At 43.3% G+C, this 13,953-nt stretch overlaps 1 protein-coding gene across 6 annotated transcripts in view; it reads left to right on the plus strand.

The window, feature by feature from the left end:
- fbxw2 (F-box and WD repeat domain containing 2) overlaps positions 1-13,953 on the plus strand; it is a 79,706-nt gene that overhangs the window by 16,152 nt on the left and 49,601 nt on the right. For all 6 annotated transcript variants that reach the window (XM_088391409.1, XM_088391406.1, XM_088391407.1 and 3 more), the window contains 3 exons: positions 560-854; positions 2,564-2,786; positions 9,026-9,220. In XM_088391409.1, coding sequence (XP_088247535.1) covers positions 588-854; positions 2,564-2,786; positions 9,026-9,220 — 685 coding nt within the window. In that variant the 5' untranslated portion in view covers positions 560-587. The remainder of the gene's footprint in view (positions 1-559; positions 855-2,563; positions 2,787-9,025; positions 9,221-13,953) is intronic.

Here is a 13,953-nt window from a genome sequence, read left to right on the forward strand (position 1 = left end):
ATTATATGCTTAAAATGTTTCTTTTATTTATTTAATATGTGAATATGCTTGTCTGCTTATGTACTTTATTCAATGAGGTTTGAGCACATCTGTTTTTGTAGCTAGGCAGGACTTTTTGTATTTCGACCCCATTCCTTCAAGCCTATTCTGAAATGAAATAGCTTCGCGGATACAACAGCTATTCAGCGACGCCCCCTGACCACGGTTGCCGTAATGCTGGGAAGCGATGCGACCTTGTAATTTACTAGTCGTACTAAAATGTACTGAAACATTTTGGTAGAGCGCTGTGTACAACCAGTATGGATCAACAAATTCATCAATTGATCCATATATAAGGCGCTCTGCATTATAAGGCGCACTGTGGGTTTTTAAGTAAATTTTAAGTTTTTAAGTGCGTCTGATAGTGCGGAAAATACGGTAATGCGCCAAATTAACTAAATTTCTTGTTGAAATTTGGGCGGGACAAGCCAAAAATAAACAAGCAAAAATAATTTTTACGCAGTAAAAACCATTGAGTGGAACTGAAACACTAATCTCTGATTCTGTTTTTCCTTTTTAGGGATTGCTGGTTGCTCTAATGAGAGTTCATGGAGAAGATAGATTTTCAGAGGTGGTTGGAGTCAATCTCTACCACTTTCCTTACACTAAATGACCAGCAGCGTAACCAGTCATTGGACCACATTATATTCCTCAGTGGTGCGGCCCAGCTTCGTCATTTGTCAAATGGCTTGGAAGCACTGCTCAAACGTGACTTTCTGCGACTCCTGCCTCTGGAACTGTCTTTCTATTTGCTGCGCTGGTTAGATCCACAGACTTTACTGTGTTGCTGCCTCGTCTCCAAGCGCTGGAATAAAGTAAATATTTCAGCAATGTTTGTTTATAAGATGTGTGAAATTGATTTCGCTAAATTATAAAACATGAAAGATATTCACGCATATAAACAAATTTATTGTCTGGCTCTGCAATGGCACAGATCTCAAAATTAATTAATTCTTTCATTGCAGCCAGTTGGCATGTGCCCGAGGGTCAATCAAGGCGCTTTTCCGTTAGCCCAGCTGGACACCAAAACGACCTTGCTTGGCTTCGGATGTTCGTTTTTCCATTGGATTTTTTCAGGGACGAGCAATAGCATTGGAACCAAATTTCAGAAATATCTCGGTGACATGACTGGTTGAATGGAGGCCGCCAAGGTAGAGATTAATTTTAACAAAAGGGAAAAAAACACCTCGTACTGAAGAAAAAAGAGGGATTGCAAAAAGTTCAACACAAAATGCTCCAAAAGGGAGAGTTCTTGACAAAGTGCAGTGAAAGTGACTTTGAAAAACTAACAATGAAAGGGTTGTCACTGTAGCGACAAGACGAGGGCGAAGCAATTTGGGAGCCGCAAACTATATAACACATGAGGATAAATTGGAACAGGTGGATTTTATTGTCTACATTGGAGAGGGCTGTAGGGCGGTAACTAGATGGCAGCCTTATTTTGTTTAAGAAGGAGTGAATTGATACTGTAATGGTGCTAGCTGGAGGTTTTGATTTTTGTATTGATTTGGTTTACATTACCAGAAATGTCTTTAGAACTCAGCCGGGAAGCCATCAGGGCCTGGAACTTCAGTTCTTTCTGTTATAGTTAGTTCAAGGTTAGATATTTGACGTTCATTGAAATGAGGTAATTCAATACTGTTGAAAAAAAAGAGTCAATGTCTTCCTGGGTAGGGTTTATTTCTGAAGTATATAGGTGGGTGTAGAAGTAAAAAACCTATTTCTTCTGGTGAGCTGGTTGGCTTCCCTGCTGGGTTCTTAATGACTGCAATCATTGCTTTTTTCTTATTTTGTTTGATTTGGGATGCTGAGTATTTACCTGATTTATTGCTATGATGGAAAGAATCTTACCTTAATCGATGTATCAAAAATAGTTTGTAATGTTTGATAATTGTTTCATTGAGCTTGAGGTAACATTTTCTGATTTCATTCTGGGTTTCTTCTGTTGGATTGTCTGTTTTCTAGATAACAAATTTTAGCTACTAGGACTACTTCATGTTCTTTTTCCCTTTTCTTTGTGTGTGATGAGAAGATTATTTTCCCTCTTTGTACTGCTTTTCCTGTATTACACAGAAAGGATGGAGATAATTCAGGAGAACCAATCATTTGTAGAAATAATCTTTTGTTAATATTCTTAAGAGTATTTACAAACGACTGTATGGGAATTCAGGGCGATTCGCTGGAGCAACAGAAAACATGGATGCCATTATTTTCAGTAGATGGACATTCTTTAATAAATGAATAGCAAAAGTAAACTGAAATATAAAGTTTTAAATATTAAAGTGGTATGAGGAAATTTAAAATTTCCATTTCAATTTCATTTTTAATTTACAATCATCGCTTTCATTTAACTGGCTGAAAACCTTCTCTAGTATTTGCATAATGTTACTACAGCTATCACATTTTGTACATTTTCACACACCTTTTACTGGGAAAGCACTGCATGAAGAACAACTTGTAGGATATGTTCTTTTTAAGTCTGCTTCCTATGATTTTAGGCTGTTCAAACATTCTCTCTCTTTAGGTGATTAATTCATGCACAGAAGTGTGGCAGAACGTTTGTCGGGAGCTTGGCTGGAGGATTGATGAGTCCATTCAGGATGCATCTCATTGGAAGGCTATCTACCTGAAGGCTAAACTGCGTATGATTCAACTAAAGGACCAGAAGGCTTTTGAGACATCCTCACTCATTGGCCACAGTGCTCGTGTGTATGCTCTCTATTATAAGGATGGTCTTCTCTGCACAGGTATGATTATGCTTAATTTACAGTGATTTTAGTTCATTAAATAAAACCGTCCTCAGACAAAGTACATTTATTTTATTTTCAGTAGAATTCACTTTAAACTAGACCTGCGAGCAGCAATTAAAGGCCCTTGCAGCCCTGACACAGTAATACGGCATTTCACAATATTTTTATATATCGTCAATGAATGAAACCAGTTGCTGCTTACTGTTAATAGGGTAATATCTAAATTCCAGACATGGTTCAAACCTAATAAATATTCACTCAACAAACTTCATGCTATTTTAGAGAAGGAGCTATAACTAGGAAATAAAGTTAATGGTAAATGGCTCCACTATTCAAAGACTTAATGAATATAAAATATCGGGAGTAACGGTGGATTACCTTTTGGAAATCTTGTACCTGGAAGCACACGTACGTAAGAAATTAGCAACAGTATATCTCCTGTGAAGGCTACAAAATAAAGTTAATACTTCAACATTAAAAATTATTTCTTCAGCACTAATAGCTTTGGAAAATAAGTCGCCCCAGCAATAAAATGCATAATAAAGAAGAAAAAGACACATAGTAAGTCGCACCGGAGTATAAGTCATATTTTTAGGGGAAATTTATTTGATAAAATCTAACACCAAGAACAGATATGTCATCTTGAAAGGCAATTTAAAATAAAAATATGAACGGTAGGTATGCTAACGTTACACAAACACATAAACAAGGAACTGAGAACGTGCCTGATGTAATAATATATTAAGAGTTATTCAAATAACTATAGCATAAATAACATGCAAACAAGTTTATCGAACCATCTGTGTCACTCCAAATCATTAAATCCAAAGAAATCATCATCCTCTGTGTCACTTTTAAACAACTCCATTTACTCCGGAAGTAAAAGATGCAGTGCTTCCTCTTCTACGTGGCTTACGTCAGACTCATGGTCAGTTACAGTTCCAATGATTCCAAAGGCCGAGAGCGCCCTCATGCAGTTTAGTGTGAAAATAACATGAAATGATATAATGGGTTAATAATTTCACACATAAGTCGCACCTCCGGCTAAACTATGAAAAAAACTGCGACTTATAGTCCGGAAAATATGGTATACTATGTTGAGGTTTGGGGGTCACACTTAGCAATCTTCATTGGAACCTCTTTTCAAGCAGCAAAAACGTGCAATGAGAATTCTGTATTATAAAACTTTTAATTTCCACAAAAATTACTTTAATGCTGCAGTTCTTAAATTAATCAAGTGAATTTCATTACAAAGTATGTTCAAGGCTTCCATAAATATGTATCCTGAGAATACGCAATTTTTATTCGAGTAAAGGAAAGTAACATTTTATTTCTCACAAGTTATTTATTAATAAAACAATGTCAGTGTTCCTATGACATGCAAACATAATACAATGCTCTGTGGGTAATCAGAAATTACAAACAGGTGCTTGTGCTCTAGATCAGCTGTCTGACCTTTATAGCACCACGGACTGAATTATTGTCAGACAATATTTTCACGGACCAGTGTTTGATGTGCGGTGAATTCTTCGGTGCTCAGCTGGTCCTCGGGAACACGCGGTGGCAGGTGGCTGGCTCAGGGAAGGAAAACTTCAGTGACACACGGATGACTGGAAAAAGATTTTATTCAACCGATGTCAGAATGAAGTGTCTCACGCCCAGGAAAAAGGTCGGTTGTGCGCCTGAGACGGTCCTTCCTAGGATGCTTTCATGAGTACGTGCACCTGCATCCCGTATCTTCTGGCACCAGTAAGTCTACATTCCTGGAGCCAGATGCCGACATCCCGTACCAGGCACTGCTAACTCGTACCAGGCACTGATATGTATCTTTTATGACTGGACCAGTGCCTAACCTAATACAAAAACAAGGCCTCAACAATAAACTGTACATAGAATGAATGGATGGATGGATGGACGGATGGATACTTTATTGATCCCCAGATTGAGAGTATACTGATGAAATTATACTACAGATGACATCACGATATTTGTGAAGAAAACTTCCATGCAACTTTACTCTGTTTCCTCATAACACCGCAGCAACAACATAACATGAGTAAGAAACCGCAACCTGCGGAGTTAAATAACTTCAGACCAGTCACGCTGACCAGTCACACATGATGAAGACTCTGGACCGATTGCTGCTTCACTGCCTCATGTTCGGCATGCTCTCGACCCTCTACAATTTGCGTACCAGGAGAAGGTGAGGGCGGAGGATGCTGTTGCCTGCATGCTGCATCCCTCTATCTCTCACCTGGACAAGGAAAAAGGGGCTGTGAGGATTACGTTCCTAGATTTCTCCAGCACCTTTAACACCATTCAGCCTATGCTCCTAAGAGACAGGATGTTGATAATGGGCGTGAGCTCACGCCTGAGGGCAAGGATTATGGGCTTACCTGATAGTCATGGGTGGCTGTAGGTCAGGCACGGTGAGGAGCAGCGTGTGAGGTAACGCGGATAACAGTGCACTCTCCCTTCCACTTCGCCCTGTACACTCTTGACTTCTGCCATGTGCAGAAGTTTGTGGACGACACCGCAATTGTTGTCTATTGAGAAGGATGAGAGGAGGAATACAGGACCCTGGTCCGGCGCTTCGCCAGTTAGTGTGGCTCCAACCCCCTGTACCTAAACACCGCCAAGTTTAGGGAAATGGTGGTGGATGTCAGGAGGCCCAGGCCTTATCCTGACCCAAAGACCATCAATGGAGACTGTGTGGAGATCAGTGACGTGCGGTGAGGTTCATGACTGGGGAGGCACTGACGTCACCCCCCGGTAAAATTTGTCTGGCATCTAACCGTGTCACAAAAAAGGTTGGCGAACGCTGCTCTAGTGTGGCTTATTCATTATTTAATTTGAACTATTATAATTAAAATCTCATATCAGCAGTCTTTACACATAAAAACACTCAATTAAGCACATGGAATCAAAAACTTGTTTTCGATCGTGCGTACCACTCCGTTCCGAAGTCCCGTTGTCCGAATCAAACCTTTTGACTCCGGAGTTGCTCTTCCTTTACTGATGACCTCCTGCTTCGACCGAAAATCCATAGTTGAAAATCGTTTGAATATGTAATCCTCCATTGTAAAGAAATGTAAAAACGAAAAAAAAAAAAAAAAAATGTAAAACGAAATAAATGGACGACTGCTCCTCAGTTGTTCACTGTAAATTTGAACTGGAGATCTCTTATTCTACAGGTAGGCGCATGAAGCATCCCGGGATCACGAGCACCCCCTGCCATAAGGCTAGAAAACCTTTTTTCGTAGCCTCTGTAAGGTATCTTTTTCAAAGCAGTTTTGTTCATCTAAAGAAAGATGATGTTGCAGACAGATGACAAAAAACACAAGCTATTATATACGTCAGCTTAACTATGGAAATTAGTTAATATAGTCACAGTGTTTGAACACTTAAACAGGGACATAAGGACAGAGAGCAGTTCTGTCTAACTGCATAGCCTGTCAACATAGGCAGCCGTGTGATTACGCAATCCTCAGAGGAGGCTAGACAGAAAGTTGGCTCCTCTGAGCGAATCGTCTTCGGTTTTAAAATAACTATAAACATTCAGCGATTTTGGTTCAAAATGATACAAAACTATTGAAATTAAAAGGAAAATGACTATAATAAAAACAATTGAATTTGTTTTCACAGCGGCTCGGTGGTGCACTGGGTAGCACGTCCGCCCCACAGTTAGGAGGGTGCAGGTTCGATTCCACTTCCGGCCCTCCCTGTGTGGAGTTTGCATGTTCTCCCCGGGCCCGCGTGGGTTTTCTCCGGGCACTCCAGTTTCCTCCCACATCCCAAAAACATGCTTGGTAGGCCGATTGAGCACTCCAAATTGTCCCTAAGTGCGAGTGCGAATGGTTGTTTGTCTCTGTGTGCCCTGCGATTGGCTGGCAACCGGTTCAGGGTGTCACCCGCCTACTGCCCGATGACGGCTGGGATAGGCTCCAGCACACCCGCGATCCCCGTGGGGACTAAGCGGTATAGAAAATGGGTGGATGGATGAATTTGTTTATCCCCTTTTCATGATGGCAGGGGAGGCCTCCGTTGCCTCCTCTGACCGCACGTCCCTGGTGGGGATAGTCTAAACTTGTAAATAGAAAATAATAATAAAAAATGTTGCTGGACAACAAACTTGACTGGTCTACTCATGTGGACGCTTTGTGCAAGAAAGGACGCTGTACTTCCTCAGGTGGTTGACATCCTTCAATGTCTGCAATGTGATGCTGCGGATGTTTATCGTTCTGCTGTGGTGAGCACCCTCTTCTTTGCGATGGCGTGCTGGGGCTGCAGCATCAAGAAGAGGGTTGCCTCCTGCCTGAACAAACTGGTGAGAAAGGCAGATTCTGTTGTGGGCGCACAGCTGCCTGATCTGATGCCTGGCAGAACAGCGGGTTTTGGCCAGGCTGCTGTCCACCAACGACAACCCTGTCCACCCACTGTACAGCACCGTCACTGGGCGGAGGAGTAGCTTTAGTGACAGGCTGTTGACACCGTCTTGTTCCACGGAAAAGCTAATGGGACTATTTCTCCCCCGTGCTGTGAGATTTTTTTTAACTCGTCGCAGGAATTAGGTGTGCGTTTACGATCATGATCTTGAGTTGGCAAATTAATATGTTTTGTTGTTGTTTAGTTACATATTGACACATTAATCTGATGTTTAATGTTTATTTATTTAATAAAGCTTAAAAATAGCATGATACAGCTCCTTTAAAAACATTAAAATTATTCTCTACTAGTTGATGAATTGAAAAGTATCCATGTCATTTATGAGTGCCATTTGTATAGACCAGGGTTCGGCAACCCAAAAGAGCCATATTGGCCCAAAAATATGATATGTATGTTTTTTGTAATTGTACTAAGTTCATCTTGTTTTTCCTTTTTTTAATCACTTCACTGGTTTCTTTTATATCAAACAAATTGTTTTAGGTTCATTACCTAACTCATTACTCTGATGAAGGCGGAAGAACCCGCCGAAACATGTCAGGTAATGAACCTAAAACAATTTGTTTGATATAAAAGAAATCAGTGAAGTGATTAAAAAAAGGAAAAACAAGATGAACTTAGTACAATTACAAAAAACATACCTGTCTGGAGCCGCAAAAATCTAAAATCCTTTTATAATGCAACATAGACTGTCAATACATAAATTGTATGCCTACTATTAAAATAATTTAATGAAAAATAGTGGTGTCAATTTGATAATTTCTTCTTGCGGCCCATTAGAGTTCACGTACCTGCATAGCAGCGCTGTCTGTTCAATATCGGTCACGTCACACGACTCATCCATCACAGGCAATTGAGAAAGCTGGAGCTGAATTGATGTCCTTGATTTCCTCATCGGTGATATTGTTTGTGCGGAGAGGCATGTCTTTAATTTTCTGAATGATCTCGGTTTTGTTTTTAAAGTTCGAAAATAGGCACTCTGATATTTTAATGAATGAATCCTTCATGTACTCGGTGAATGGTTTTCCGGATTTTATTATCTCCCGGGCTGCAACAAAACTTGCAGCAGTAGTAGAGTTTGGAGATGCAATCCACTTCTTGAAACTGTTTTTTCGGTCCTCTAATTTCTCTACCAGCACTGCAATTCCACATTTCCTCTCAGTTGTAACTGGGTGATCAGCAACAAATTTAGCAAACTTTAGCTGAAAATGTCGCTCCAAATTCTTCTTCTTATTTGACAACTTCTCATTGCAAATCAAACATGCAGTGCTTCAGCATTGGCAATGAAAGCAAAGAGTTCAGTCCTTCTTTCTTAAAGCCTCTGCTCTCATCAGCAATCTTTCTCTTTTTGCCTTTTGAATCCATGCCCCATCACTCACACACCTGTTTGTTTACAACTCACCTGTGCTGTGTCGCAGGCTATGACGCAATTTTGCTATTTGGCGTCATTCTTAAATCTGATATTTTTAAGATATATTTACAACTACATACATTTTTACAGTGTAAGAATGGTTGAGTCATGATTACCATTTAAAAACCGTATTTAAATAACCACCGACAAAAAAAAAGAAAAAAAAACATTTGCACGCATTTTTGCAAAAACTCCATGGAGCCGCGAGGGGAGTGCTGAAGAGCTGCATGTGGCTCTGGAGCCGCGGGTTGCCAACCCCCGGTATAGACTAAGAATCAGAGAAACACATCATTTGTAAAATAATTCAGAATGCAGTGTTTATTATTGAAGTCATAATGTTGGTGTAGTGACTACACTAACTGCATAATGTTTTATTTTCTAGGATCCGATGATCTCTCTGCAAAATTATGGGATGTACGCACTGGGCAATGCATTTATGGAATTCAGACTCACACCTGTGCCACAGTGAAGTTTGATGAACAAAAGCTTGTGACTGGATCCTTTGACAACACCATTGCATGCTGGGAATGGAGCACAGGAGCCAAAATTCAGCACTTTCGTGGCCACACAGGAGCAGGTTGGTTCAGTCGACAGGCTTGCTGATTGATTGAGGATCATTATATAAATGTGTTTCTAAAACAAAATTTGTTCAATTGTTCTAAACACAGCTGAAGATTAATCTAATCTTAATCTAACAGAAAAAGGGTGGTCGAGAAATAAAGATAAGATTTACGGGGAAAATAAGCTTTAGGGGATTTAGGGGCTCTGTCATTGCAATTAGGTAAGATAGCTAAAGCTTATATGTGACTCAAAAGAGATGACAAGGTCTCATCAGGAGGTTAGGGAACCCTTAAAGGTGAACAGAAATGTCTCAGGTTTTATGGAGTTTTATGCTTCCTGATGCACCGGCCATGAGAGGGAGGCTGAGGGAGTGTCATGTTAAGAAGTATAAGACGACTAGCTAGCATGGTGTTAAAGGCAGGTTCGTAGCAGTTTTGAAGCCACCGGAGTGCCAAATAAAGCCACACACGATTCAGGGGAGATAGCTGCACCATATGGTGTTAAGTGTGTTAGAAAATCCGTCTAACGTTTGGTAAGCCTGGGGCAGGACCAAAACTTATAGGAATTGTTAGAGATTTGCTCACTCCAACTTATTTTGCAAGAACCACACGGGAGACAAGTAAGTCCTTTTAGACACCTGCAGGTGGAGAGTTCACTCGCTCAAGGAATGAAGTCTGAAGCCTCCTTCCTGCAAGTGCATATTTATTAAGAGAAACCGAGTGGGGGTATGGGTAGGCTGGCTAGAAAGCCCTTGTCCTCTAGTCTAAACATGTCAGGGGATGTTTTACGACCTTGTGATAAGGAGGACAGGGTAAGGTATTTATTACCTGAACCGCACTCGGGCGGCAACCCTAACATGAACTGCAATCTGCGGGAACATGAACCGCACTCGGGCGGCAACCCTAACCTGAACCGCACTCGGGCGGCAACCCTAACATGAACCGCACTCGGGCGGCAACCCTAACATGAACCGCACTCGGGCGGCAACCCTAACATGAACCGCACTCGGGCGGCAACCCTAACATGAACCGCAATCTGCGGCAACACAAACATGAACCGCACTCGGGCGGCAACCCAAACATAAAATGCACTCGGATGGCGATTCTGGAAGTCCGTACAGCACGGCAATTGGCGGCGATTCTGGAAGTCTGTACCGCGATCGGCGGCAACTCTGAAAGTCCGTACTGCGATCGGTGGCATTCGGGGGAGTCAGAACTGCAATCTGCGGCATTCGGGGGAGTCAGGACCGCAATCGCGGCATTCGCGGAGTCATTGCCGCAATCGTGGCATTCGCGGAGTCATTGCTGCAATCCGCGGCACTCTGAGAAACATTACCGCAATCAGCGGCATTCGAGAAGTCAGAGCCGCAATCGGCGGCGTTTGGAAGTCCAGACCGCAATCAGCGGCATTCGGAAAGCGGGGCAGTGCGCAGCGGCAAGAGCCACCACGCGCCGCAGCAGAGGGAGCAGGGCCAGGGACAATCGCAGGTCCGGCGCAACTGGCTTGAAGTCTGGCGACGCCCGCGGTTCCTGCGACGCTGGGGTGGAGCCCGATGGCGGCCGCAAGTCTCATGCCACCGGGAGGCACTCCGATGGCGGCCGCGGGTCCGGCATCGCGGCAGCAAAGTCCGAGCGCGGCCGTGGGTCTGGCGTCGCGGGAGTGAAGTCTGATGCCGGCCGCGGAGCCCATGGCGCTGGAACAAGCTTGGACGACGATCGGGCATCGCAGCGGGAGCTGGTGGTGGAGGGGGGTCCAAGCGGTGGTCGTTTTGGTGGTCGGATCATTCTGTCACGGTTGGGTGGAGCATGGAGCAGGACGACCAGGTGCAGCTTGGACCAGGGTTTATTGGTGAACTCAAAAAAGGCAAACTGACACGACGTAACCACAATAACATGAATGACTGACCGGAACGTGAAACCAGACGACGTCAGGACATGACGACAGCAAGACCGGACGACAACAGGAACCAAAAAGACCTCATGACAGGAACACACAACGTAAATCCAACACCGAACAACCACAACCAATGATCCGACAGGGAGTGAGGGGCAGACAGGACTTATATACACGACAGGTAACGAGAGGCAGGGAATAATCACACTGATCATGGGCACACAGGAGGGGAGGGGCGAGCACACAGACAGAAACAAAGACAACAGACACAGTGGAGCAGTTGGGGAAGAGACGTGACAATATCTGCTACAAACACAAGCCTTGAGTCTAACCACAGTCCAACACATGGCTATCCTATGTCTTATTTTTATCACATTTGAATTAAGACGAGACAATAATGAGAATCAGAATCAGTTTTATTGACCATTGACTTCAGCCTCTGTACGACATTTAAGTGACTGACAACATTCAGGCAACTAACAACATTTAAGTCGTGAGACCAGGATGTTATTGCACAGTGATGTCTCTGAGTCATCATGAGTGGTGTGAGTTCATCAGAGCGAAACCCTGGGGGAAGAGGCTGTCTATGTCTACTGGTTTTGGCGTACAGCGCTCTGTAACACCGTCCGGAGGGGAGTAGTTTGAACAGACTGTGACCTGGGTGAGAAGGGTCTGCAGAGATGTTACTTGCACGTTTCCTGGTCCTGGACAGGTACAAGTCTTGGATAGGAGGTTGGTCCCGATTGTCTTTTCCGCAGACCTGATTGTCCGTTGCAGTCTGTGCTTGTCTTGTTTGGTGGCCGATCCAAACCAGACAGTGATGGAAGTGCAGACGATAGACTGGATGATGGCACTGTAGAAGGTCTTCAGCAGCTCCTGTGGCAGGTTGAACTTCCTGAGCTGTCTCAGAAAGTACAACCTCTGCTGGGCCTTCTTCCAGACAGGGTGTATGTGGCTGGTCCATTTCAGGTCCCGGGAGATTGTGGATCCCAGGAACTTGAAGGTGTCTGTGGTGGGAATAGCATTACTGAGGATGGTGAGGGGTGAAAGTGGCGAAGGGTCTCTCCTGAAGTCTTGAACGGGTCTCCACGGTCTTGAGCGGGTTCAGCTCCAGGTGGTTTTGGCTGCATCAGTGGACCAGCCGCTCCACCTTCTGTCTGTACGCAGTCTCATCACCGACCCGGATCAGTCTGATGAGAGTGGTGTTTTCCGCATACTTCAGGAGCTTCACAGAAGAGTTGCCTGAGCAGCAATCATTGGTGTAGAGAGAGAAGAGCAGTGGGGAGAGTACGCACCCCTGGGGGGCGCCAGTGCTGGTTATCTGGGTGTCGGATGTGATGGTCCCCAGGTCGATCCTCGTGAGATGAGCCGGGAGGACCCGAGAAAACCCAACCATGCGGCCCGGATGCCGACTGACTCCGTTATTGTATTTTCGTTACTTTGAGGATTATATAACCCAAGGGTCACCAACCTTTCTTAAACTGAGAGCTACTTCCTGGGTACTGATTAAGGCAAAGGGCTACCAGTTTGACACACACTTCTGAAATAGCCAATTTGTTCAATTTGGCTTTCACTGTTTTATTATTGTCATTTCCAGTTCACATGTAAGTGTGATTTTAACCATAATAGAAAAAATACAGTCAAACCTTGGTTTTTGACCACAATCCATTCCAGAAGGCGGTTTGAGAAGCGAATCGGTCGAATTCCGAATCTATTTTTCCCATTACAAATAATGGAAAACATTTTTATCCGTTTCAAGACAAAAAAAACCCACGCCTTTTTTAAGCATTTTTTCATTTGCGCATATTTGTCTGATCGCGCAACTGCAGCGCAACTGCAGCGTACCGCCGAACGCGCAACCGTAGCGCGTCGCCCACCGCGCAACTGCACCTCGCTAGTCGCATTATTGTGACAGAGCCGTCACTGAAATTTAGAAAATATTTTTGAAGTCCTGATGTACTTTCCAAAATTTAAGTGGACCTCATTGCACAGGGAGCTTAATTTTGTCCAATCACGCAACCACAGTGCACCGGGCGCTCATTGTCGCATTGCTTTAAGAACGTCTTTGTGTTTTAGGATGGCTTTACTGCTCCCATCTGCTTTCTTTGGAGGCATGATTAAGGGTTATATAATCCTCAAAGTAACAAAAATACAATAACAACGGAGTCAGTCGGCATCCAGGCCGCGCGGTCGGGTTTTCTCGGGTCCTCCCGGCTCATCTCGCGAGGTTCGACCTCCAAATTTTGTTCGACAACTGAAGCAAAAAAAAAAATCTCAAATTATTTGTTTCTGTTCAAATTCCGATTATTTCGAGAACCGGGACGTTCGAAAACCGAGGTTTGACTGTAAAATAAATAGATGCGACTCACTGACAAGTGCCGCTATTTGAGGTAATTTTAGAACAGTCCTGCGGGCGGTCGACCTGGTGCCCGCGGGCAACGTGTTGGTGACCCCTGATCTAAAGAAACACGACGTTACAGACAGATGACAAAAAACACATGATGTTATGTACACCAACTTAACTACGGAAATTAATTAATATAGCCACAGTGTTTGAACACTTAAACAGCGACATAAAGGCAGAGAGCAGTTCAGTCTAACTGCATAGCCTGTCAACATTGGCAGCCATGTGATTACGCAATACTCAGAGGAGGCTAGACAGAAAGTTGGCTTCTCCGAGCGAATCGTCTTCGGTTTTAAAATAACTATAAAAATTCAGCGATTTTGGTTCAAAATGATTGAAATAAAAAGGAAAATGACTATAATAAAAACAATTGAATTTGGTTTTCCCCTTGTCATGATGGCAGGGGAGCCTCACTGACCTGTCCATTCTGTAACTTTTACCTAGGATTTTTA

This window comes from Syngnathus floridae, chromosome 12 (assembly GCF_059516105.1).
Source record: "Syngnathus floridae isolate MCC-2025c chromosome 12, RoL_Sflo_1.0, whole genome shotgun sequence".
Taxonomy (NCBI): domain Eukaryota; kingdom Metazoa; phylum Chordata; class Actinopteri; order Syngnathiformes; family Syngnathidae; genus Syngnathus; species Syngnathus floridae.